The sequence below is a fragment of the Vigna radiata genome, chromosome 9 (assembly GCF_000741045.1).
Source record: "Vigna radiata var. radiata cultivar VC1973A chromosome 9, Vradiata_ver6, whole genome shotgun sequence".
NCBI classification, from domain to species: Eukaryota; Viridiplantae; Streptophyta; class Magnoliopsida; order Fabales; family Fabaceae; genus Vigna; species Vigna radiata.
In genome coordinates, this window is record NC_028359.1 from 1,230,483 (window position 1) to 1,257,770 (window position 27,288).

At 33.0% G+C, this 27,288-nt stretch overlaps 3 protein-coding genes across 8 annotated transcripts; 1 reads left to right on the forward strand and 2 right to left on the reverse strand.

Moving 5' to 3' along the window:
- The first annotated feature begins 5,477 nt into the window (after positions 1-5,477).
- LOC106774206 (casein kinase 1-like protein HD16) lies at positions 5,478-15,124 on the forward strand. Its single transcript, XM_014661113.2, has 16 exons — positions 5,478-6,285; positions 7,584-7,712; positions 7,796-7,869; positions 7,965-8,034; positions 11,081-11,139; positions 11,233-11,304; positions 11,468-11,562; positions 11,657-11,723; positions 11,820-11,949; positions 12,021-12,239; positions 12,377-12,510; positions 12,791-12,965; positions 14,175-14,265; positions 14,369-14,526; positions 14,605-14,793; positions 14,882-15,124. The coding sequence occupies exons 1-16, from the start codon at positions 5,875-5,877 to the stop codon at positions 14,939-14,941; spliced, it is 2,133 nt and encodes a 710-aa protein (XP_014516599.1). The 5' UTR covers positions 5,478-5,874; the 3' UTR covers positions 14,942-15,124.
- Positions 15,125-16,046: 922 nt separating this feature from the next.
- Positions 16,047-20,621, reverse strand: LOC106773699 (protein SAWADEE HOMEODOMAIN HOMOLOG 1). 6 transcript variants are annotated; one of them, XM_014660437.2, is made up of 10 exons: positions 20,462-20,621; positions 20,037-20,207; positions 19,833-19,918; positions 19,700-19,745; positions 19,513-19,612; positions 18,012-18,066; positions 17,606-17,657; positions 17,067-17,210; positions 16,444-16,563; positions 16,047-16,361 (listed from the first exon to the last, which is right to left on the reverse strand). In XM_014660437.2, the coding sequence occupies exons 2-10, from the start codon at positions 20,088-20,090 to the stop codon at positions 16,224-16,226; spliced, it is 795 nt and encodes a 264-aa protein (XP_014515923.1). In that variant the 5' UTR covers positions 20,091-20,207; positions 20,462-20,621; the 3' UTR covers positions 16,047-16,223. The 6 variants fall into 6 exon arrangements, with proteins under 6 accessions (XP_014515923.1, XP_022642119.1, XP_014515924.1 ...); XM_022786398.1 differs by lacking the exon at positions 20,462-20,621 and adding an exon at positions 20,334-20,426; XM_014660438.2 differs by lacking the exon at positions 20,462-20,621 and adding an exon at positions 20,346-20,409.
- A 3,998-nt stretch (positions 20,622-24,619) lies between these two features.
- LOC106773732 (1-aminocyclopropane-1-carboxylate oxidase 5) lies at positions 24,620-26,774 on the reverse strand. Its single transcript, XM_014660474.2, has 3 exons — positions 25,548-26,774; positions 25,036-25,375; positions 24,620-24,873 (listed from the first exon to the last, which is right to left on the reverse strand). Exons 1-3 carry the CDS (start codon positions 26,081-26,083, stop codon positions 24,646-24,648), a joined length of 1,104 nt encoding a protein of 367 aa, XP_014515960.1. The 5' UTR covers positions 26,084-26,774; the 3' UTR covers positions 24,620-24,645.
- Positions 26,775-27,288: the final 514 nt, after the last annotated feature.

Below are 27,288 nucleotides of genomic sequence, written 5' to 3' on the forward strand. Positions count from 1 at the left end.
TTCTCTTCAAGAAAAAACATTTATCACACATTGTATTTCTTCCCTTATGTAAAGTTATATGATGAGTCAAATCTTATGAATGAATTGTTCAAAAGTTCTTCCTAACAAAGACTTTTTAAATAAATATGTCAAATTCTCACATGAATGAATCTTTTGAATTCCCATATCACCATTTCAATTGAATAATGCACTATTGTCTTCATATATGGTTGTTGATTCTATTTTTCTTGATGATAAACCATAAGTTGTTGCACATGTTGAATTATAGACCTTAGCCAAACATATTCATGATTTACCTAATGTAATGTTAAAATTTATGCATGATTTGATGATGTTGTTATGATTTGTTTTATAGACCACCATGAAATTGTTGTGCCACCACATATGAACAAATATTTTGTTTAGGAAGATATGATAAATAATATTTATTTGTATAACCCATTAGATATGATTTTAAATCATTTGGATAAAATAAATCCATATTCATAATACCCTTCAGGTAATAAAATACTTATTTTACTTTAGTCCAATGTCTTCTTATAGGTGAAAAGCTACATCTTGCTTAACAAATTCACAACAAATGCTATATTAGGTTGAGTATAATTAACAAGATACATTAGTGTTTGATGAGGTTGCTCCAACCATGGAAGTGGATTGTAGGCAGCTGAAAATGCAAAACAGAGTGGACAACGGTGATGCAGAGATGAAATAAGTGGTGCAGGTGATGGTTGAAAAGCTATAAGTGGAGATGAAAACTAGCTCAGGCGGTCTTCATTAGAAGGAAGCTAGGTGGAGAAGGGAAAGCTCAAGATAGAGGTGACTTTTGGTCAGAGTTTGGGTGTTGGAAATTCTTCAGCAAAGTAAACTCTCATTTATCGTCAAAAGTGCCCTCATACAATATGATAGGTGTGCTTTTATAATGTTTTCAAGCCAGCCCATGTGGTGATCTAAAGGTGGCTGATAATCAACATGAAGAATGAATCAAAAGCCACGTGGATGTGTGTAAAAGCATGTGCTAGAAGCCTGATGTGCATATGAAACATGTGCTGGACAATTTGCTGGAAAACGCTTTCGTTGAGCGGTAGGAGTTGTGTGCTCAATGCTACCAATTGAAACTTCCATGGTTTTGGAAGCCTTCTACCCTTTAGCTTATGATGGTTTGATCCATGATGGCTTCTTGGATGCTCCTCAAGTTACTCTTTGTTATTCTTCAAGTAAATGGTTTGTTGACTAGTTGATGGGCTTGGACCCAAGTCATCAGTGTTCTTATAACACTAACCTACAATACTAAGATATGGTACTTTTGAACCAAAAAGTTCTTTGTCATTTTCTTGAGGTCTAAAAAGGCCTTTATCAACAACTAACGATCTCACAATCATTAGAGTGCATAATAAATGTGACTTGTCCATATAAAATATAAAACCTTTTAATACCTTGTTATGTAAGTCTATTGGTGTAAAAAAATACCTTTATTTAAATGCATAATTTATAATCCCAAAACTTTGTCCTTCAAAAACTCTTTATCTCATATTTTTTTCTTTAAGCAATCAATTGTCTTTGTAAGCTCATTAGGACAACAATGTTTATGTCATTTACATCAATAACAATTATGGCAAATTCAATTTTTGATCTTTTGCATTTAAGTGCAAGGACAAGTAAGATAATTTTTATACTCTTCTTTTAACAAATACTCGGTAAGACAATTATACTAAATACATCTTGATTATTTTAATCCATAAAAGGACTTATTCAATTTTATTGAATAAATCCTCTTTAGTACTTTCATTGTTGAACAAATTAAATCCTTTAGATAATTTCATATCATTCTAAGGAGAATCATACATATAAATTGTAACAACATCCATTAGATGTATATGCAAATATTCTTGTATGACTAAAAGTCAAAAAACCTTTCGTTTAACAAGCAAATTTAATCATGCCTCTATTGCATCATTCCATTAATAGCCAATCATTTATTCATCTACAATCTTCAATAATCATTGGTTATTGATTCTCGTAGTTGTCATTCATAACATTCATTAGTATATATGTGCAGAAAGTCTCGTTAATGTTGACTTCATTTTAATTTCATATTATCTTATTCATGACATAATTTATTGAGATTTCATCTAACAATTGTAGGTACCTAAGGTTCTTCTATAACTGAATCCTTAATTATGTCAAATAAATATTTTGAGCTTCCATCTTTTAAGTCATATTTCCTTTTAGCTCATTTTCTCATTTGAGGGTTTTTATCTTTGAAACTAATAGCTTACCATGCTTCAAATGTGTTTTTAGCACTAAGAGGCCTACCATGACATACACATGTTATTAATTAACATCAATTTTGTTTAGAGCATTAACAGGTGGTATATGTGATTTAGTTAATCTTTCTGTGTCAATAAAAATATCTGATAATTGATTAACTAATTTTGTAAATGAATTATCCTTTGAATATCCAATTCACATTCTTTTGTATGAGGATTAAGACAAGATAATGATAATTCATTCCAACCAACTTCTTTTTTCAATTGTTTTCTTTCTCACCCTCATGTTGGAAAAAACTTATTTATCAAAATGGCAATCAGTAAATCGAATTGTAAATAAGTCTTTTGTTGATGGTTCAAAATATTTTATTATTAATGAAAAATCATATGTAATGTATATTTTCAAACGTTTCTAAGGACCCATCATACTCCCTTATGATGGGAAATTGGAACATATACATTATATCGAAAAATTCTTAAATAAGAAATATTAAGTTATTGACCAAAAACCAATTGCATAATAAAGTATTTGCATAACTTGTTGGCTTGATGCAAATCAATAATACCATAACATGCAAAAATGCATATCTCAAAGAAGTCATTGAAAGATGAGCTCTCATCAGTAATGGTTTTGCAACCAATTTGAAACATTTTACTGATGATTTTACAACTCTATCTTGAGTGTGAACATGTACAATTAGATGTTCAACTTCAATTCCAATTAACATATAATACTCATGGGAAACATGCGATGTAAATTCACCAACATTATCAAGACAAATTTTCTTAATTGGATAATCTAGGAAGTGAGTTCTTAAGTTGACTAGTTGAGCTAATAACTTACCAAATGTTTGACTACGAGTTGATAATAAAAAAATGGGTGACCATTTAGTTGATGCATCAAATAAAACCATGAAGTATCTAAAAAATCCATATGGTGAGTTTATTGGACCACAAATATCACCTTGTATTCATTCTAAAAGTAAAATTGACTAATTTCTAATTTTTCTGGTGATGGTCTTATTATCAAATTTTCTTTGTGAATATGTAGTACATGAGAAATCATTGGACTGAAGTTGTTTTTGACTCTTAAGTAGGTATGCACATGAGTTTTAATTTTGTTCGCATCATAATAGATCTAGGATGACCTAACTAATCATGTCAAATAAGGAATTCATTTTGATTAGCAAACTTTTAGTTTATAATGACACACATTTCAATTGTAGCAATATACGTGCACTACAAGTCATAAGAGAATGTTGATAATTTCTCTAACACACACTTTCTTATTCAACCTAAGTCTAGTGATATAATTATATTACATATCTCCTTCGTTGTTTGTCTCAATATGATATATATTTATACAAATATCCTTGAAACTTAATAAATTTCTATTGGATTTATTGGTAGAAGTATACTAGCTCTTTGGAAGCTCTCAATTGTATTTATAATGCTAGAAAATAATTTTAGGGTTAAATATGTTTTTAGTTCTTAGGGCGATTTTGGTTTTAATCCCTTTTTTAAACTAAGGTACAATTTAGTCCTTCAACTTTAGAAAACTCTGGTTTTAGTTCTTTTTACCAATTTTTTTTTAACTTTATTTGCTATTCAAACGCGTTTCTTAGTTAACATTGAAGCAAAAATGTGTCAAGCAGTGTAAATAATCCAAATGCTATAATAAAACGTGCTTGAAACAACAAATAAAGTTAAAAAAATTTGGTAAAAAAGACTAAAAGCAGAGTTTTATAAAGTTGAAAGACTAAATTATACCTTAGTTTGAAAGAGAGACTAAAACCAAAATCATCCTAAAATATAGGGACTAAAACATATTTAACCAATAATTTTAATATTAACTTTTCACATAACCAAACAAGAGAAAAATTTATTACTTTTGAAAATTACATGAGTTCTTACAATATTAACAATAAACAATATATCTATTATGCATTAGAAAAATTATCAAATATATATATATATATATATATATATATATTAATTTTATAATAAAAATCATAATAAAAAATAATAATACGAAAATAGAGATGGAAATTGATAAAATCAAACAATAATTATCACAAAAATAAGAGTATAAAACAAAATTGTAAATGAAAAATATTAAAGAGAGTATGGAGCCATAAATGAAATTGTCCTTTGAAGAAAATGCCCCACTAGCTCTATTAATTACAGTATCTTACTAATAACGTTTTATAAATAAAACTTATAATAAAAAAAGGGAGAAGATAGAAAGAATAAAGAACAAGAAATAATACAAATTCATTTTCTGCATGTTATCTCTTGGAGAAAAAAGTTCTATCTATAACAAAAGATACAATTAAAGAATCACAAATAATTAATACAAATAGTTAAAATAATGGACAATAATTTATTTATAATATCTATTCATAATAATTATGTATATAATATTTTAGATTTTGATAAATAAGTTAAAACAAAAAAATATAAAAAAAGTATTTTAAATGTTATGTATAAAATATTACTATATATTAGTGGTGGTTATTATTAAAATACTTTAATTGATAATCAATTAATTTATATTTGAATAATCTTGTATGTTGAAATCATAAAAAGACATTTAAAACAATTGTTTGTTATTGAAAATTTTATCTAGTATATTTTCTGGGTAATATATATATATATATATATATATATATATATATATATATATATATATATTAGCCTCTCTAAAACAATTAAAATTATTTAAAAAAATGATAAAAGAAATCATGACCATAACACCAAAACATTTTTAAACTATTAAAAAAGAGGAAAACTCCAATAACTTGGTCAACCTTTAAATCCTATTGATTCTGATCTAGTTGACTTGGGGCCCACGATACCGTACAAGCAAGGAATAAGGGTAGAGATGTTAGCCTCCACAGCACAATAACGGTGGACGATCGTGCACTACAGCGATCCTCCACAATAGCACCAGTTCTGAAGAAAAATTCGTTTCACAGATCAATTGTAAATTATGAGTACTTTTCAGTAATTTCATATCCTCTCCAATTATTAATTATATTTTATTTCCATTAGAACCTTAATTATTCTAAAAAAACTCTAATCAAATCAAGCCGTCCAATGTCGCCTAATCTACGGTTCGTAAAAACTAAACTATTTTTTTTTTGAGAATTATTAAAGTAATTATTCCTTAGTTTCACAAAAGTAAATAAATAAAAAAACCTCGTGTACTCTGTCTCAGCAAGTACTCAAAAGCTTTCTTCCCCTCTATTTTTCTCTCTCATCCTCGTCCATGGTTTCTTCGTTCTCTGCTTGATCGTTTCGAAACCCTAATTCCACCACGACAATCTTTTTTCTTACAGATTCGAGTAATCTAAATAGTGTGGATCGTTTGAAACGCTTCTCGTTTTGTGTCACATTTTGCTCTGTCCGCTCGCTGTTTGGTTTTTGTTATTGGACGAAATCGGCGCGGTTCTTCAAACTTCTGGGAGATATTCGGTATATTTCGAGAGTCTGACTTTGATCGGAAGCAAAGCGACGTCTGAGAAACGTCGAAGTTTCTAGAATTTCGTTTCTTCTTTCCTCGGTCGGAATTTGCGCGAGGAGGATGAGATTTGAAGGATGAACGATGCCGGTGTTGCGTAACGGAGCGAACAGGGGCCGGGGAGCAGCGAAACAACAGGAGCGGCTGCAGAGTCCAGCAGTGGAAGGGGAGGCGATTGCGACAAGGACCCGGAGGCGGCGTGCAGCGGCAGCGGCGGCAGCTGTGCCGAAGACTAACAACAGCAACGAAAATAATAAGCATAAGCAACAACAACAGCACCCGCCGGTGCAGGCGGTGGTGGTAAATGAGCACGTAGTTGTTGCTGCGAAGGAAGAAGAGAATCGGGGATTGGGGGAAGGTGTTGGTGCGGCTGGAGCGGAGAGGGAAGAGGTAGCCGAGAAAGAGATGGTTGGACATGACAGCGGAGGTCGGAGCAATGACAAGGCCAATGCCGGTGGTGAAGATGATGCCAATACTCCCGAGGTTCCTCAGAAGGTCTGATCGTTATTGTTATTTTTTTTTTCATGCTCTATTTTTTATTTATTATTTTTCATCGGATGGTGGTATATCATGAAGGTTTTGAGCGTTAAGAGTTTTGTCATGACACATCTTGTTAATGTCCAGAGAGGAAATTTAGGACACCATTTTCTTTGAAAACGCCAGCTTAAGTTTGGCTGATATTGACATTTTTTGGTCAGATCATTGAAACGTTGTTTAAAGTTTTTTAGTGGCAGGCTTTACCGTCCTCTTGTTAAGTTTTCAGTGTGATTGTGCCTTCTTTGTGGAGCACAGGCTCTTACACTTTTTTAAATAGCATATCATCACAACTTCATAAATTGGCTCATGAAAAATGACTGGACATTTTATAAGGCAAGAGTGAGAATCATGATTGACATGTTTGATTCAGTGCAGTGTAGCAGTCTTCTATTTTCTCTTACCTACCCATCTAGTTTATGACTTATTTGTTTCTGAAAAAACAGGTTTTAAGTGTGTTGGTGTGAGCACTCTGTTTTGGTTTTCATTTCATAGGTATTATCTATTTTGACACACGTCTTATACACTCAGTCATATCAGTTTTCTTCAAGTACGCATAAGCTGTATATTCTGTAGAATGCGTGTAACATTTAGACACTCATGCAGAAAAACAACCTAGTAGTGGCACAGTTGCCTGTATGTTTTTGTTTTTACATGTTCTCATTTTACCCGATCCTTTCTATGAAAGAATCCATTGCCAATGCAGCTTACCCATACGTATGAAAAAGATCCTGTTTCAACTATAACGTGAATAGTCAATAGTTCTTCTGTTGGTGTGTTTTTGTCTATGCTACATATTTGTTTAGATGGTCATCCAAATACGTATTACTTTACTTTCTGAAATTTAGCTGGCAATACCTAAAATTTGTCTAGATTTCCGGATATGATTTAGCGTATTATGTTCTTTTGTCCAATGGTGCATACTTGTATGTTAGAGAGTAAAGGTTGTAAACGATGTTATCACTTGTAATAACATCTTTAGTTGTCTGTGTAACGCCGGCGGTTTGAAAAGTCACTCTTCAATAATTTAAGAAAGAACATACTTATTCAAGCACAGTTGTTTAACAGTCTCTACAGAGAGTTCTCTGAGTTTTTTTCCCCATAATAGTTTTCTCACATTTCTCTTTAGTTGTGTTGTCATCGATATCAATAAATGTTTAGTTTTCTTCATTGAATCTTATAAATCATGAAGCATAAATATGCATGATAAAATGTTCTGCTGATACTTATATCCTAGTTTTGTTCTCTTCTGCGGGCAGATCCAAGTAGGTAATTCCCCTTGTTATAAAGTAGAAAGAAAACTTGGCAAGGGTGGATTTGGTCAGGTATATGTTGGACGACGCTGTAGTGGAAATTTGAATGAGAGAACTGGACCTGGGGCTGTGGAGGTATATGTATCTTTTCTGTCTTGAATGTGAAGTTTTACTCATGTTGAAATTTCAGATATTCACATTGTGAACTGTTTGATCAGGTTGCATTAAAACTTGAGCATAGAACTAGTAAGGGGTGTACCTATGGACCACCCTATGAGTGGCAAGTATACAAGTGAGTGCTATTCTGTCTGCTTTTTATAGTCTCCATTTCTTCTTTTTCTAGGCTATGCCATTCGTCATGTTCATCTTTCCCTATTATTTGTACAGCACTCTCGGTGGCAGTCATGGTGTCCCACAAGTACACTACAAGGGCAGGCAGGGCGATTACTATGTCATGGTACGATGTTCTTGACTATTTGTTCATTATGTTAGAATAGGACCTCCTATTACGAAGGTTTATGAGAGAAATAGTAATAGAAATACAACTAATTGATTTAATTAGCTGAAAATTCTGTTATTAGTTATAGTTGGAGGGAGGAGGAAGGTTATTGATAAATATGTGTTTTCGGGTCTGGGAGAGGAGAAAAGTAGTTTTGTGTGGGAGGTTGCTGGACCCTCGAAGTGCCAATGGATGTATTGTGAACATTTGGTGCAATTGAAAGAAATATCCAGAACACTATTTTTTTTTTTCATTTGAGAATTCCTTTTGTAAGAGTTTTTGATCCAGTTCTGTAAACTGGTATCAGAGCTTGATTTGAGCTCTGTGGGTTATTGCACATGGTGACTACAAGAATGATAGAATCAAGAGTGGAGTTTTTGGAGAAAACCGTAGCCATAGGCATTCAACTACCACATAGGCATTCAACTACCATAAGGTTTTGAAGAAAGTTTGCACGCAAAATTATCCCAAAGGGATGTGTAGAACTGGAAGCCAGATTCTTACAACAAGATCCTTGCATGGCTCGGTTGGAGAGGTTGGTGCAATGCAAGTGCAGCAAATTCTGGAGATCAAAGAGTTGTTGATGATGATACCCAAGAAGACTTTGTGGAGGTGGCATTCTTGGGAAACAATAATTGTGATAAATGGAGGCAGCTGCATATTCCTGTTTTTGAGGGAGAGGATACCGTGGGGTGGATAGGAAAAGCTGAGCACTATTTCCGTCGAGAGGGGTTGAAGAACAAGAAATAATAGAAGCTGTTATGTGACGATGAAGGTAATGCACTATCTTGGCTTTAAGGGTAGGAAACATGCAACTCAAGCTAGTCTTCTTGGTTTGGTTTCAAGAATGCTATGAGGTGGATAGGAAAAGTTGAGTGCTATTTCCGTCAAGAGGAGTACAAGAATAGGAAAAAAAATAGAAGTTGTAATGGTGGTGATGGAAGGTAATGCACTATCTTGGTTTCAGTGGTGGGAAATGTGCAACCGAAACCAGTCTTGGTTCAGTTACAAGAATGCTTTTATTCAAAGGTTCCAACCGGTTTTGATGGGAGACCCATTCGAATTGTTGTTGGCTCCTTATTCAAAGGTTCCAACTCGGATTGATGAAATTAATAAGCTTACTTAGAGAGAGACTCCTTATTAAAAGAGTTACAGAAGAATTTACTGAAGGCTCAACATCAAATGAAAATGTATGCTGATATTCATTGTCGGGAGGTTCAGTTGAAAGTAGGGAATTGGGTATATCTCAAGTTGCAACCATATTGAATGCGACCCTTGGCTAGAAAGGTGAATGAAAAGTTCAGTCCCGATATTATGATCCCTACAAGATTCTAGCAAAAGTGGGAGCTGTTGCGTATCTGTTAGAGCTACCACCTTATTCTAAAATTCATCCCATTTTTCATGTGGCTCTTTTGAAAGTTATACATCCTACACAAAAGTCTCAACCCCTGCTGGGAAGGTTTAACAAATGATCTTGAGTTGAATTTGAGTCCAGAAGCTGTGTTGGATTGTAGAATTAATGAAGGCGGCCAGCTAGAAATTGTTGTCAAATGGAACCAACTACCAGATTTTGAAAGCAGTTGGGAGGAAGTTTCGGTTATTACTGAACATTTTCCACAATTCCACCTTGAGGACAAGGTGAATCTCAATGGTCAGGGTATTGTAGAATACGACCTCCTATTATGAAGGTTTATGAAAGAAGAAATAATAGATATACAACTAATTGATTTTATTAGCTGAAAATTCTTGTAGTAGTTATAGTCATGGTTATCGAACTCGTGAGTTAACTCGTTAACTCGGTGCTTTCGAGTTAACTCGTACACAAACTCGTTTTTAGTGTGGGATCGGTAGAATCGGTGATAGGATCGTTAAACTTGCCTAAAATCGCGAGTTGGATTCCGATTCTGCGAGTTTGAGAAGAAAGTTTTTAGGGTTCACCAGATTAGGGTTTTAGAGCTTTTCGTTCAACTCACGGCTTTCGTTCTCACTGCTCATCTCCTTTCTCGTGCTCTCGTCGTCAATCTCATCGATCTCGCCTCTGTCGCGCCGTTGTTCATCAAGTTCACCCTCTGTCGCGTCGTCAATCTGGCCCTCCGTCACACCTTCCATGTCGTCGTTCGATCTCGCTTCATTCATGCCGTCGCCGTCGATCTCGCTGTCGCCATCGATCTGGCCGTCAATCTTGTCTTTGAGCTCACTTGGTTCGCGCTTGCCACAGCCGCTTCTAATCTCTCCTTCGAGCTCTGCGTCTGAAGGTTTTTATTTTAACTTTACAAAACAACCCTAATTGTGTTTTTGTTAAAGAAATTAAAACGTTAGGGTTTTATTAAAAGAATAAATTCACTCCACTATATGCGTCAGTGTTTATCTTTTTTTCTAACATGTAAACATTTAATACAGTAATTCTGAGTGTTCTATGACATTTATTATTTTGCATAATTGGGCTTCTTTTATTGTGCTGAACTTTTGGGCCATTATTAAGTTCAACAACTTATTCTTTTATATCTTCAATTAAAATTATGATAAAAGAATAATAATATTAAAAATAAACTAATAATTATAATAATATTATAAAAAATAAAAACATTATTTATAATATTGTTATTTATAAATATTTTAAAATATTTTTATATGAAGTAAACTCGTAAAGTAAACTCGATCCGAGTTTACTAAGTTCTTACGAGTTTATGTAAACTCTCGAGTTTGACAACCTTGGTTATAGTTGTGCGTTGGAGGGAGGTTATGGATAAATATGTGTTTTGTGTGGGGGATTGCTGGACCCTAGAAGTGCCAGTGGATGTATTCTGAACATTTGGTGCAATTGAAAGAAATATACAGAAGACTCATTGTTTTTTCATTTTAGAATTCCGTTTGTAAGAGTTTCTGATCCAGTGTCTATAACACTATCACGACTATTATATTGAAGGATGATTCTATATTTCTCGTATTTGAGATTGTCTCGATTAAAATTTGAATGTTTGACTTGATAAATTAATTTGTGCAGGTTATGGATATACTGGGACCTAGTCTGTGGGATGTTTGGAATAATAATAACTCTCATGCGTAAGTTCTTGGAATTATGCCATATATGAGTAAAATTGTATTCTTTGTAGTTGATTTTAATTTGGTGTGCTAATGCGTTTTTTTGAATTCCAGCATGTCCACTGAAATGGTTGCTTGTATTGCAATTGAAGCAATATCTATATTGGAAAAAATGCACTCTCGAGGGTAATTTTTGTACCACTCACATTGCTTGATAATTTTTTTATATTTGTAGGCTAGGTCTTGTTTGTTGCATCGGTAGTGTGTGTGTGTATTTTTATTTATATTTTATAGTTTCATAATACTTGAAATTATGTTCCTTAAACTGTATGGCTACATTATATGGCAGATATGTGCACGGGGATGTGAAGCCTGAAAATTTTCTGCTTGGTCCTCCTGGGACGTCTGATGAGAAAAAATTGTTCCTCGTAGATCTTGGATTAGGTATGATACAGTTGTCAACTTATTTTTTTTTATCATATTTACCTGTTTTGCCAGTTCTTAATTACACACTTTCTTTGATGTTTTGGGCGTACAGCTACTAAGTGGAGGGATAGTGCAACAGGCTCACATGTGGAATATGATCAAAGACCAGATGTGTTTAGGTATTTGTAATTGAATTTGGATCATGTAGATATTTTTGCATCTATTTATACAGTTTCTGCATTGGTATTGATAACTTCTGTGGGAAATATTTGCAGAGGCACAGTCCGCTATGCTAGTGTTCATGCACATTTAGGGAGAACTGCAAGCAGGAGGGATGACTTGGAATCTCTTGCATATACATTGATTTTTCTCCTCCGAGGTCGCCTTCCTTGGCAGGGATTTCAGGTTGGTCATATTAAAACAACTTAGTGTTATTCTTATGTTCAGAATGTTGGTCTTTAACATTATTTTCTCAGGGAGAAAACAAAGGTTTTCTGGTTTGCAAGAAGAAGATGGGAACATCTCCAGAGATTATTTGCTGCTTTTGTCCTCAACCTTTTAAGCAGTTTGTTGAACATGTTGTGAACTTAAAGTTTGATGAAGAACCCAATTATGCAAAATATATTTCTCTATTTGATGGAATTGTCGGTCCTAACCCAGATATTAGACCAATTAATACAGAAGGTGCACAAAAGGTATCAATTTTGCTATCCCTTTACATTTGTGTTGTTTTATATGCATTCCAAGATTTTAGTAAATATAATCGTTACTACTTTATGCATTCATTGATCGTATGTAAGATATGTGATATTGCTAATTTTGTTGTCTGAAGCTCATTGGCCATAAGAGAGGCCGGTTAGCAATGGAAGAAGAGGACGATGACCAGCCAAAAAAGAAGACTCGTATTGGTTTGCCAGCATCACAGTGGATTAGTGTTTACAATGCTCGTAGACCAATGAAACAAAGGTACACATTAGCATGTCATGAAGTTTGATTTGTCATTTCTATGTTCTATTTCTCAGCATTTTAAACTGATGCATAGAGATGTTAATTGCACATTTCCCCTTCCTTAGCATCTTATGAAATCTGTTTTTACAACTTTTTGTGTATATTTGCTTGTGTTCTATGTTTGACTTACTCCGGATGTCATATTTTAGTCACAGGAGTAAAATGCTAAGAATTATCTACCTTTTGAAATTAATGTAAGGGAGTTGTACTTTAGTAACGATTGTGTTGTGTGTTGCAGATATCACTATAATGTATCAGATGCAAGGTTATCCCAGCACATTGAGAAAGGAAATGAGGATGGCTTATATATTAGCAGTGTTGCTTCATGTCAGAGCGTATGGGCATTAATCATGGATGCGGGAACAGGTTTCGCTGGCCAAGTTTACGAACTGTCACCCTTTTTCCTCCATAAGGTAAATTTAAATTCATTGCTTTTATTTTTTGTTTATGGATTGTTTAGAGATTAGATTTTCAACAAACATACAATTTACTCAATAATGAGTAATTTTGTCTCAAATTATTGCTCGTGTCTTTTTCTTGGATGATCGGAGGAAGTAGATTTGTTAATATATAATAGGATTAATTATGTTTTTAATCTTTAAAATATAAAGTGATTTTGGAATTATTCCCTATTTAAACTTTGATCCTCATTGGGCCCGATACTTTAAAAATGAATAGATGAAATTCTCATCACCTAAGAGTGTTAATTTGTTAATATTTTTTATGTTGGAAACGGCGTTGCCACATTTTGACATTGTATCCACGTGTATGCCACACGTGTGTCCTTCTCTTCCCTCCATCCTCCTTGCCGCTCTTCCCCTCACCCTCCCGCAGTTGCCATTGGCTCACGTTCATTCTCACACACCCACCCGCACTAATTTGTCGTAGACGGGGTTTTGGTTCAATACTTTTGTCCAGTTATGAAACAGATTAAATAACGACATCCACAACCACAAAAATAAGTTATATAAAACAATCCAAGCATGTGAAAACGCATGGAGGACGTAAGAGTCTTTCCAGATAAAGACCAAAACAGTGTCCAAGAGAATGGTTTAATAAGGGATCCACTTTATTAATAAATTAATTAATCAATCATTTTTAATCAATCTTCACTCTTTCTGATTCTTCCACATCTGAGTCATCGTTCTTCCACCTCTTCTCCCATTGGAACCCTAGGTTAGGGTTACTGAAGCACAAAGCAAGGGAAGGGTTGGGATTACTTTCCAGCATAGAAGAAAGGGAAGTTGTGGGTTAATTGTCTAGGGTTTACGAAGAATGGGGGTAATTGCTTTCTTTGTCTTCGCCTTCTCTCTTCACCCACTAATGAAGTCTCTTCAGAATTCTACTAAATTGGGAACTGCAGGGAGGGTGGGGGAGGGGAGGTGGCAAGAAGGGTGGGTAGAGGGGAGGAGTGGCAAGGAGAATGGGGGAGGGAAAGAAGAACACACGTGGCATACATGTGACAATGTTGGTTGTCACATAACAAAAACTAACGCCGTTAGGTTGATAAGGACAACATCCATTTATTTTTAAATTATAGAGACCATGATCACAGTTTGAGGACAAATTCAAAAATCACCTTAAAAAATAATTAACCCTACTCGGTTTTGGTTTACCTGAAGGAATGGATCGTGGAGCAATGGGAACTAGGTTACTACATCAGCGCAATTGCTGGAGCTGCAAATGGGAGCTCGCTAGTAGTAATGTCCAAGGGTTGGTTCCTCCAAAGACTCTGTGTGTGTGTGTGTGTGCCTCGGCTATGTTGATTGGCAATTTTCAATTTTATTTTTCTGCTGACTACGATCTTGGATTCCAGGTACACAGTTTGTGCAGCAATCATACAAAGTCAGTGATTCATTTCCTTTTAAGTGGATTAACAAAAAATGGAGGGAGGGATTTTACGTGACTTCAATGGCCACCTCAGGGCCGAGATGGGGAGTCGTGATGTCTCGTGGTGCAGGATATTCAGATCAGGTCATTTATCTATCAGTAATGTAGTTCATAATGCAACTTTGTAACAACTTCGAATAATGTTGTTTATTCGAATTTCAGGTGATTGAACTAGACTTTCTGTATCCTAGTGAGGGGATTCACAAGCGGTGGGATAGCGGTTACAGAATCACATCTACTGCTGCAACTTGGGACCAAGCTGCTTTTGTCCTTAGTGTACCAAGGAGGAAACCTTTAGATGAAACTCAGGAAACACTTAGGACTTCTGCTTTTCCTAGTACACATGTCAAGGTCTGAAATAATACACTTGTTGTTTATGCTTTTAGTTTTTCCAGTTAATTAAGGTCTCATCATTATATATACATGTTTGGTTTTACAGGAGAAGTGGGCTAAGAACCTCTACATTGCTTCTATATGCTATGGACGTACAGTTTCTTGAGCCCTGCAAACGTGGCTGCAGCCATGCCCCAAGAAATTTTGATGACTAAAGTTTTAATTATTTGTATGTATCAGAATGAACGCTTTCAGGGAAACTAAACTGGAATACCCCTGGTTGCCATTCGTGTGGAAATTGTTTCTATGTCAATGATTAGTTTAAGTTATTATGATATTTCTTCAATCATCTTTATTTTACTGTTTAACTTTTTAAATATAAGTAAAAATTAATTATAGTTTATGAATATTATATTACTTATATTTAAACGTTTATATTACATAATCCAATAGATCAATTTTCTACTTCTATAACTTTATCAAGGTTTTTTATATTTTCTTTCAGTTTACAATACTTATAGATTTAGCTGTATTTGATAAAAATTTAAATCGTTTGTTGTAGTTATATTTGTAAAAAAAATATTGGCTTAAATATACTTTTGGTTATATATAATTCATGAATTCTGATTTGGACGTTTTCTTTCATTTTCATTTGTATAAAATTTAAAATAATTGGTTTTAGTCGTTGTTGTGAGGATGAGTATTTGTTTAGCTGTCATGATTCTAAAAGTAACAAAAATTATAATGAATATAAAAATTAGAACATTAACTAGTTTTGTATTTTTTTTTTCTATATCTAACTATTTTTGTTTTACCTTTTTTTAATTCTCTTTGATTTGTTTTGAACTTTCTAAAACTGATTTTCTTTATTTTTCCTATCAAAGAGTTTTTGAGATAATAATACAATAATAAAGAATTTTCTTCTCTGTCAGATGTTAAGTTCCTTTGAGATAATAATAAAATACAAAATCAGTGGTGGTCTAATAGATATAGGAAGAAGGCTAGGAGCAGCAAGGGCATACAAATGGGTAGTTTCTGGTTTTTAAAATGCAATCCTACAAATAGTATTATATTGGATATATATATCAAGAAAGTAATGGTTCGTAATTATATTATTATATTGGATATAATGACCAAGTTGCTAAGTTATTAATATTCGGTAACTAATTTATGAAAGTTTTCTACAAATGCAAAATTATGATAGTTTCTGCATTTACATGAAAGTTTCTGCATGTTTTAGAGTTTGAAGAAATTTCTAAAATATTTACTTGTATCAAAATAATTTCTAAACAAATCTCGACCAATATACTCATATTTATCTATGTTTTTGGTATTTTAATCAATGTCTACAACATTATAAATAAAATAGACAAAAGTCTAACCATCTTAAGTTGTCAAAAAACATTAACCAAAAGTAAATTGGGGAATTTGAAAGAAGCTGGCTCTTTTTATCCCCACAAGGACTCTATGGGATTTAGGGAGAAACTAGGAGAAGGACTTTGGGTGGGATCAATGGCAAGAATTGGGTGAACAGCAGATTCTTCTTCTGTAGGCCTAATGCATAACCTGTTCCAAGAAACTTCTTCCTGACAGACATATGAAACAACATTAGTTAGTGTTAATATCCACAAAAGGGAGTGAATAGGAAGAAAAGAAATCAAATATCACCTCAGTCTGGTCATGGAGATATTGAATAATGAAGGTGCATGTGCACTCTGTTGGATCATGCACCCTCCTCTGGATTTTCACAATTCGAGCATCACAATAGAGAGCATAGTCGTCTCTTTCCTGTGAAAAAACATAAAAAAGGCTAATGAGAATATTAATAAGTGGACTCTAAAGTCTATTTTAACTCTACAAAACCGGTTTGTAAGATGAGATTTGCACCCGTTTATATATTTTAAATTGACTGTATCTCTAATCGATGTGAAACTTCCAACAGAAAATAAAAATCAAACAAATAAATGCTCTATTTGGGTCAAGCATAAAACTGGTGCCGGTTGATCTCATAATCAATGGAGAACAGATAAAAAAACCTACTCAAGTTCAAACAGAAAGTTACAAATTTAAACAGATTTGTTATTATTGATTTTTTATCTAATAAGTTCTTATGGCTTTACTCTTGTTAATGATTGAATTGGTGATACTATATAATGTATATATACATTATACATAGATACAGATAGACATATATACAGATCAATAAACCCTGAAAATGTCTTGTGCTAAATTTAACCGTGCGATTGGAAAGACAAATTGAAACACAATAAAAGATAGCAGTGTTCCCTTACCAAGAAACATAGTATAAGATTTCCATCCTGAAGCTTTTGACACTCTGAAGGAGCTAATGGTATAGATCTCACACGCACCCCCTGTTTCACATTCACCCACTCATCCTGCTCTTTACTAAATCCAGCATATCGGACACGGACTTCCTAAATTTTATGTGACAAGATCCGTTTAAATTATGAAACAAAAAAAGAAATTAGTAGGGTGACCAGTTTAATCATGAAAAATCTGTCACTAAGGTTGCTCTTGCAGTATTGTACAATAACATACAATTTAAGATGCAAGGGAAGAAAAACTTCATATATAACCATTGTGTAATTTGTGTTACATATACAAACCTAGAAAAGTATCATGACATCAACTCTCCAGTGAATATGTCTATAAATAATTATAAAGCAGGAAATTGTAGATAACTATTTTAGGTAAAATGAGGCAGGCATGAAAGAAACAGTCATTCCTCTTCTTATTATAAATTTTGTAGATAATGTGTCGGTTTCTTCACGACCAAAAGCACATAAATTAGAATAAAGAAGAATCTTACAAGTTCACCTGAGCACATAACTCTGTAGTTAAGGAACAATGCAACATCATGCCTATAATTGAAAAAAAATAAAATAAATGAGATGCTGGAAAGAAAGTATGTACGAAACTAACAAAAGAAACGATATAGAAAATGATATGTTCCACTATCTCAACCTTCCCAACTAATATAAGTAACTAACTTCTCATTATGACACTAACAGACTCCTAACTAACTAACTACCAATGGATATCTATCATAAAGGTTTTCCCTTTTATAGAGTATACATGACATTTAGGGATAGTCTTTTTCCTATTGGAAAGAAACAAATAAAATAAAATCAGACCACACCTTATACTTTTCATAATAATCCATTTCATGGCTAAACTCAGAAAACAGAGCTCATATTAATTAAATTATTCCTCACCATGCAATATCTTTTGTAGATCTTGCTTCAAATGCCAAGTCCGATATATCTGTAGCTTGTTAAGATTGAGAACACAAATTATAAAGGTGATCAAATGTGGATTCAAATCGTGAATCACAAGATTGTACAATGAAAAATTACTTCACATATATCATATAATACAAGGAATTTAAACTAGAAATAGACAAAACAACCAATGTAAAAGTCATACAAAACAAAATTATTAACTATATCTGAATTTTTGAAGTCTTTATTTGACAAGAATGGAAACAAAACAATTATATAACTAAATAGTACATGCATTGAATGAGTGAATGACAGGCAAAGGTGGAATAATTAAATAGGATAAGTTTATAGATGTTCTCTAGGAAAAATTTAAGTTCAGGTGACTTTATGATTCATGAAAATTGGTTAAAAAGTAAAAACCATATGTACATATTCATTCATGAGTAAGAAGACACAAATTTATTTCAGATTAGTTCATGTATAAAATCATAAGATTTGAATAAGAGTATACCAAGTTCTAATGACTATGAACATTATACTAAAACTATGGAATTATTAATGCTTAGTGAACTTAAGGCATGACTGCTTACCATCGATCATCAATTAATAATATTGATGAAATTGTTATTATTACAACTAGTATATATTAAAAAAGAAGTGGTAATGGTAGTTACAATATATACACTGGACGATTTGTGGAGTGTGTGCCTTTAGAGGACGTGAGTGATTTGGAAAGCGAAAATAAGATTTTAGGAGAGAAATAATAGTGTCCATTACAGGAATAAAATAAAGTAGAATGCACAATATAACATGTTAGAACAAAACAGTGTATCCCCTTTGTATAGTTATTGGTTACCACTATTTTCAATATTTTTTATTTTTGCATTATCATTATCTCTTTTGGTGTCTCTTCCATTCTTTCTTAACAACACTGACACAATACAAGAATGCTGCAAACATATGACCTTGCAGTTTCTGCAGCCCCATGAAACAGCATGACTAAGTATAAACTGTTGCACTTGCCAAAGAATATTGATGATAATAAAGCAATTGGTAACAAAGTGGAAATTATTGCTCAGTGAATACAGATCAAAACAGTACCATTTTTTATGTAATAGAAATTTGGAAATTTAATGTTGCAGGAGGAATACTATTATTCAAAGATAAGGTGGAAATGAAATCTAAAAGAAAAACTCAATGTCACATGATAATAACAGTATTATCCCAAAAAATTAAGCTTGTGTCATTGAAACTTTTCATCCAAATCAAGTGAACTCTTTATTAACAAATGACTATATGATAAGAAGACTTTACAGGTTTCAAACAAATAATATTAAGATCACCATGAATTTAGATGTGATCATAATCCAATGGTTTCTAAAGAGAGCCAAAATTTCAAAATCAGATGACAGACTACCCAATTCCATCATGAGAATTTTTTTCTTCCTTTTACAACTTTATAGCCATGATAAAGTCTAAGGAAAAGATGAATAACCTTTTGAACTTGAAAGACCTGCAGAAAGTGACACCAGGTTGGGTGATGAACTATCTTTGTTCTGGGATGCTCTCTGCCTATTTTTGAACCACTGCTCCACCTAAAATCCAATAAAACCAACACAGCTTTATAACACTCGGCATAAATGACAAATATGCCTAAAGGATGGAGAAATTTATTTGACAACCTGTTGTCCTGATAAGGAAGTTTTACCAGCACCATTTGACAAGGAACTACAAAATTAAGAAGTCAAATTATGGAATATCATTTACAAACAAAACAAAAAATTTTAATTATGCTAAAGATATGACAAAATTCACCTAAAACGTCTAGCAATCTCCTGACACAACTTCCAATCAAGTGGTTTTTCTCCCATATCTTTGTATATTCTTTCCAATTCCAACATCTAGGAGTGGAGGAAGAGCATATAGAGTGCAAGGATTAGCCAATAAATGTGGAATAATATGCAATGCCATGCACAAATAAAGAGCACAGAACATTCTAGTGATATATATTGTCATTACCTCATCTGAAGAGAGCTTGAGAAATGGTTGTTCAGTTAATGTTGATGTATCCATCTTTGCAGAGAAAACAAAAATTTGCCCAGAGAAAGGTGAATTGTCAAACTAAAGAACAAATTTTCCTTCCTCTTTGGCTTGCCCTAAAGTCTCAACACACCTTTTTGTTTGAAATCCCTGTCATATATATTAAACATTTAAGAAGTAAGACGTACAAAAATAGATTGAGTCCATTCAAATGTAGACAGCAAAACAAGCAAAACATGATAAGACAAACAGGCAGACAACAATAGTCATACATACAAAATCTACAACCTAGTATTCAGATATCATCGTACAAGGCTAAACCCTAAAACATTGAATCGATTAATTTATGTAATACTCAGCAGCAATATCAGACAGAGGGTGTTGGAAGCAAAGGGATGGCTAACCTTTTTCGGCTGAGTGCATAAGTTTTTGTATCTAACAGTGAAAATGGAAGTAAAATACATAACACAATTTCCCTGTTTCAATGGATGGCCTAGTATTTTGATGTTGTAGAAAAAGAAATTATAAGTATTCTCTCAATATTTGGTAACCAATCAAAATTATCATCAGTCCTGTTTCTAAAATGGTATAAACAAATTTTAAAAAAAAAATACTATTTTGAAAAATGAAATTGTGGATACAAAGATAAAAAATAAACCAAGAGAAGAAGCAGAGCTAAATGAAAGAGACACAATAAAGAAAAGTATAACTAAAATAGTGTTTCTTGAATTTTAAAACACTTTATAGGTTTGTTTTTAAATTTTAAAATAATTTGTTAACTTACTAGCTCATGATAATTTTAGGTTAGAAAAATAGTTAATTTTTTTCTACAATAGATTTAATTTAATGATTTAAAAAATATCAAACTATATAATGTATTTAGAATTTTATAATTAATATGTAAATGAGAATAACGGAGTAAAGGAAGAAGTAAGAATAGATACATTTTAAAACTATTTATATTGAACACTTAAATGTAAAAATATATAAAATATTGATTAAAAATTAGTGAATAAGTAATATTTGAATATGCACTGAAAATATTATATGGTAGCTTTGTAATTAATTTCAAAAAGTATATTTATACAATCATTGTTCTTAGAATGTACACTATTTGCACAGAGAATTACTTATTAAAAATTCAGTTAAATATTGCTCTAAATGTACTGTTAAGAGATGCTGGATTGGTACAATTGGGGAGTGCAGGAAGTAAATGAAACAGTAAAATAAAAATTAACTGTGCAGAATGAAGTTAAATTCTATGTTATTTTTCATTATCGTCACTTATTAAATGTATTATAGTGCACCAATTACAACGTTTTTGTAAAAGGCAAAAGTGTAAACAAGAATTAATTATCTTTTCAGCTATAAATTTTATGTTACTTTCTATCATTGTCTCAACTTATTAAATATATTACATTGCTCCAATCATAACTAATTATATTAAATCATTTTCCAACTATATATATTATTTAATATTAGTTAACTAATATATATAAAGAGATAAATAGATAGACTAACAAAATTTATTAATCTTACCATTTTCTTAATTTTATTCTTATTAAAATAAAAAGAATGGTAGTGTTTTATGATTGTTTTGATAAATAAATAATTGGTTATAAAAGCCTATGTAATAAAAAATAACATATATTAATTAGAATAAATAAGAATAAAGTTGTTATACTTATTAATACCAAATATTATTAAATGATGTATGATATTGTTTTGTATTATTATTTAGTTAATTTTTTAATTCAATATAAATTTGATTATAATAAACATATATGTCAAACATTAAAATTATTATTTTTTTACTGTATGGTTACTCATCATGTCCTACTTTTAACAGTGAATATCGTGGCCAAAAGTGAGTGACCTGTAATACGCGGATATCACTGTGTAAATTTTTAAAAGAATTTTAAATGACGTAAGTTAGGTTCAATAATAATCATTCTGCTATATTACACACTTTAGATTGGGAAAACATATCAAACTGAACTAAAAATAATGGCTACAAAGAATATGCGATGAGTACATATCAACGTTTAACAAATCAAGTAATTTAGCATGGCTTCTTCCCCAATGGTGTGGTATGCAGCAAGACCAAGAGACTTCTAACTACATAGTACCCACTTCTATGCCTATTTACAGTAAGAATCTCAATTCGAAAACTGAAATTTGAAAACTTGCTTTCAAAATACAACTCCATCCAAATCAATCTTCCAAAACCCAGGTTCTCGTGGAACTTCTTCTACTAAAGAGCGAAGTTGAAAGGCTACAACTTTTAGTCAAAGCCCCAATTTTCTCAAACCAATTCTGGAACATTCTGCCAATTCCACCTCGACTTTCCCTCACTCTCCCACTTCCAATTGACAGAGAGATTCTCCTAGAACCTTCGCTCGAATTCCCACCATTCTCCACCTCCGTGTACATCACCGGCAAGTGACTCTCGCAGGCGAACCTACCCACGACGAATTCACCGCCAAGCAGCCTCCATATGATCAACCCCACTGCTTCTTCTTCGATCTGGCCTGGGACTTTGCTCTCCGATGACGCTTGCTCCGACGACAACTCGTGGCAGCACACCGGCACGAGTTTCACATCGAGAGCCACGGGAGAATGCAATCGAAGTGGTAGAGGTGCTTGCATGGCATCTCACGCGCCAACGCGCCTAACTCGAAGGCCTCTTTGCAAACGGCTCAGTGCGCCTCTGTCACAACGACTTGAGACTCGACGATTTGCATAGTCGGCATTGACTCTATCGTCGCCTTAGACACCGACGGATTCTCTACCCTTCTGAATCCATTGATCTCGATCTGCGAAACATGTTCTAGGAACCTAACTTAAACCTAACTTATGTCATTTATTTTTTTTTTTAAATTTACACTGTGAAATATATATTGTGTGTCACGTATTCATCAAACTCGACAGGTCACTCACTTTTGGTCACGGTGACAACTCTATCGTTATATTTTTAACGTTGTGAGCCAAAAAGACCTTATTAAACATTTTTTAACGAAACATAGGACTTTACTGAACTTTTTTAAAAGGTAAGATGATTTGAATAAACCCTACAAACTGAGGGACCAAAATAGGTAATAAACCTTAAATATATGTTTCACAGGAGAGTCGAATAATATATTATATTATTATTATGTAAAGTCACTAATTTTAATGTCGAAGTGTCTTCTGCAGACACCCTTCTCCATGGCTAAGACAAAGAGAAGAGAGAAACAACATAAACTAAAATATGGACTGAACAACTTTGAATTTAAGGATCTCAACCTTACCGAAACATTTTTCATTATATAGCTTATATTTATTTTTTTTAATATATATATATATATATATATATATATATATATATATATATATATATAGAAAATGGTTTGATATAACTAGTTTTAATAAGTGAAATGCACTACATTTAATGAGGGGAGACAATGATGAAAAGTAGCATAGAATTTAGAGTGGAAAATTAAAACTCCTCTCTTCTACACTTTTACATTTGGGGGTAATTTACGATCAATCACAGATTGACACGTAATCAATGTTCAATTGTTGTGAAAAAAATGTTGTCTAAATATCATTATCCTTTACATTTTACAAAGAATTTTTTACATTTTACAAAGAATTTGTAACTGGTGCAGTACATTTAATAAGTTGAGACAATAATGGAAAGTAATGTAGAATTAAAACTATATTTTTTACAAATAAATTTATCTAATAATAGATCACAATAGTAAATGACATGAATAAAATTTACTAATAATCGATTACAAATTAATTATTATAATTTGAAATTGAAAATTGTCTTACATCCATTACAACTTCAGCATAACCTAATTAATTATCACATCTTATAATCAATTCCAACTAGTTGGAGTCGTCAAAGAGATATGGATAATGATATTTAGACAACATTTGTTTGACAACATTTGAACAGTGATTTCGTGTCAATCTATGATTGGTCAAAAATTACTTCACAATCAATAATAATAATCATAAACATTATTGTGGAGTAATTTTTGATCAATCACATATTAACACGTAATCAATGTTCAAATATTGTCAAAAAAATGTTGTCTAAATATCATTATATAAGAGATATATAACTAACCTTTTTTTATATATGAAGTCATTTAGGAAATGCACCATTTATTTATATGAAATAAAGTAGGGATTCATCAGTCTATTTTCATATATATTTTTTTATTTGTTTGTTATATAGGAGTCAAATTTACTTGTTTTTGTAAAAGAAGTCTTTACATGTTTTTATTCATCAGGTTTTGTCTATATACATCATTTTATTTATTTATTTTAAATAAATACTAAAATATAATTTGTCTGGCTTGAAATTGTCATAATGTTTTGGACAATTACACTCGTGGTGACTGAATTCATTTTAAATATAATCTAAATGAACTTATTATTTAACATAATTAAAATTTTACCTTATCATATGTGCAATCACTTAATTAAAAATTATTATAATTAAAATTTACATTTACTTTATGTTTAATCAAAATTTAATGCAATTCCTCAAAGAGACAAACATGGTATGGTAAAAGAAAGTGTATTTTGGTTTTCATGAATTAAGTTTTTTGTAAACAAAAATCATGACATGGTACACAAGAGGCAGAATTAAAGCCAATATGGCTTGCTGGGAAAGTGAAACACTTCTACTCCCATGGCTTCCAAAATTCTTCTTCTTCTTTTGATGAGAACAGAGGAAAGCCATTGAAATGCTCTGTTTTTTCTCTGTTTTAAAGATTGGTCTTCCAATCACACTTTTGTAAAGTCCACCACTCAACATCTGTAACCAAATAACATCATCCTCCTTAATCCTCTGTAATTGTCATGTTTCATTGTAGCCAAAACTAATGAATAACACAGAGGATGTTTTTGTTTTGAGAGTGCAATTATATACATGTCACATCAATGTAAAACTTAGATTCACATTCTTACACAGACTCACCTGAATTTGATCTCCAGCAGTGACTATAAGGGCACCTGGCTCAGGGCAGAAAGAGAGCCAACTTTTCTTGGAGTAAACATGAAACTGTGAAGAGCCATTGCATAGATGGAAGCACAATGAATGAGAGTAATCTGTTCCCCTGATCAGCATTCTGATCACATCATATTTCAAAGAATTAGCCAATGCATCCTTAGTATTATCACCACCATGCTTATAAATGCAACAAACATTCCCTTTATTGTTCTCACTCTCAAATTCTGCACTCTTCTTTTTCAGTATCACATGCATCATTTTCATAGCCACCATTTCTATCCGTGACATAAGTTTTTCCATCTTTTCACTGCAAGTTCAGACAGATTAAAAGCTTTAGTAATTTTGGACTTAGAAATTTTGATGTTAAACATTGATCAACCATATTGAATCTAATAGAGTTCATGAAGACTGATTTTTGTATAAAAAGATTCATTTTTTATTAATCAAAGGAGAAGTGGTATTATAATTTATGGCGTAACCTGAAATTTGGATATCCAATGGGCCAAATTCCCTCCATTTTCGACTTCAACTCATCCTCATTGCACCACACAAATTCTTCACTACCTTCTTCTTCCTCCTCTCCGGCGTGATACTCTTCGAACCCCCAGGGCTTCTCCGGTGACCTAGTCGCTGCTGCACGCTTTGCATGCGGCACCCGGAACACTCCGGCGGCGTCCTCGGCGGCGGAGTCCACAAGCTGTGACGGAATCCCGTGGTTTAGCAGCTGGAAGCACCCGATCCTGGCAAGGGAATCGGACACGACGTCGCGGAGAGCGTCGTCACGGTGGAAGCAGAGCGACACGAAGTCTACCTCAGGAGGCGCGTCGAGGTGCTTCTGTTTGGGGAAGATCTTGTCCGGCAGGACCAGATCGGGGACGCGGAGCGAGGCCTCTAGAAACTCGGTCAAAACGTCGTCGTTGGTGACGGTGGATCTCCGGCCGGATGCCACCGGAGAGGGCGGCGGTGCTCGGAAATCGACGGGGATTTCCGGCATGGGCGAAAACGGAGACAGCATTAATTAACGAATGGATTAATTAAGATGGATGTGAGAGTGAGAGTGGTTATTTGAAAGGAAGAAACGAAGTTTTGGTGGGAAAGCGAAGGGAAAAAGGTCCAGCGATGATAGCGTGTCCCTTCTACCGCCGACACTGGTTCCGGGAATCATAACGACGTCGTTTCTTTTTCCTTTTTCTGGTTTTGCTTTTTGCTCACTGCTTCTCTTCCTTTACTTTACAGCCCTGATACCAGTGTGTTCCTCATCATTTCACTTCACACACAAAACCAATAATAACAACAACATATATCATTGCTTCTTTTCTTGTGGGGGCTTTCTGTGTCAGTACCATAATGTTTCTTTGTGTCTCCGAAAAAACACCAACATAGATTCGTGTATTTCCACTACAATTATATAAAATTAAAATCAACATCATCCTAGATTTTGCACCTATTTATGGTGTTCTTCCTGTAATGCTTTTAATTGTAGGATTTCTTTTGAAGTAAAGTAGCTCGAAAAATGGTGAAGCTGATTGATTTGTTCATTGTCGTGGTATTTAAGCTAAGTTTATAAAGTGTTGGATGGAAAAAAGGAAAAAGAAAAGGTTGCATTGTTGATGGTCGGAGAATAGTTGAACGAATCTCAGAATTAGAATTCAGTGATAGATAAAGGTGGAAGAGAAAACAAAAGCTCCCTAATTCAATGCTAAAAGTGATGCTGCATTGATCAATCATCCAAATCTAAAGAAACACCTACTAAGTTATGGATTAAGAGGCCCATGAATTCGGCCCAAATTGAATGGGCTACAAAAGAATTGGCCCAGACGGAATTCAGGTTTTAGCCGCCTTGACAAGGACGGATACCAAAAATGTATGGGACGGTTTTTGGTAGAAGATGACAAATTGGTTTTTTTAGCCGCCTTCGACAACCCACTCAAGTTTGATTTTTTAAATTAAAAATTTGTTTAAAATATCAATTTTTTTACTGTATTATTTGAATTATATAAATATCCAATATATTATGATTTAAGTAAATTAAATTTTAATTATAAATTAGAATAAAATAATTTAAGAAATTTAATTTATTTGATTGAAGATATTAATTAATCAATTAAAAATTTAGCCACTATTTATATGACTAAATGTATTTTTTAAAAATTCACATAAATGAAAATAAACTTTTAGAATATAAGATTTAAAAAAATAAAAATAAATAAAACTTATGGG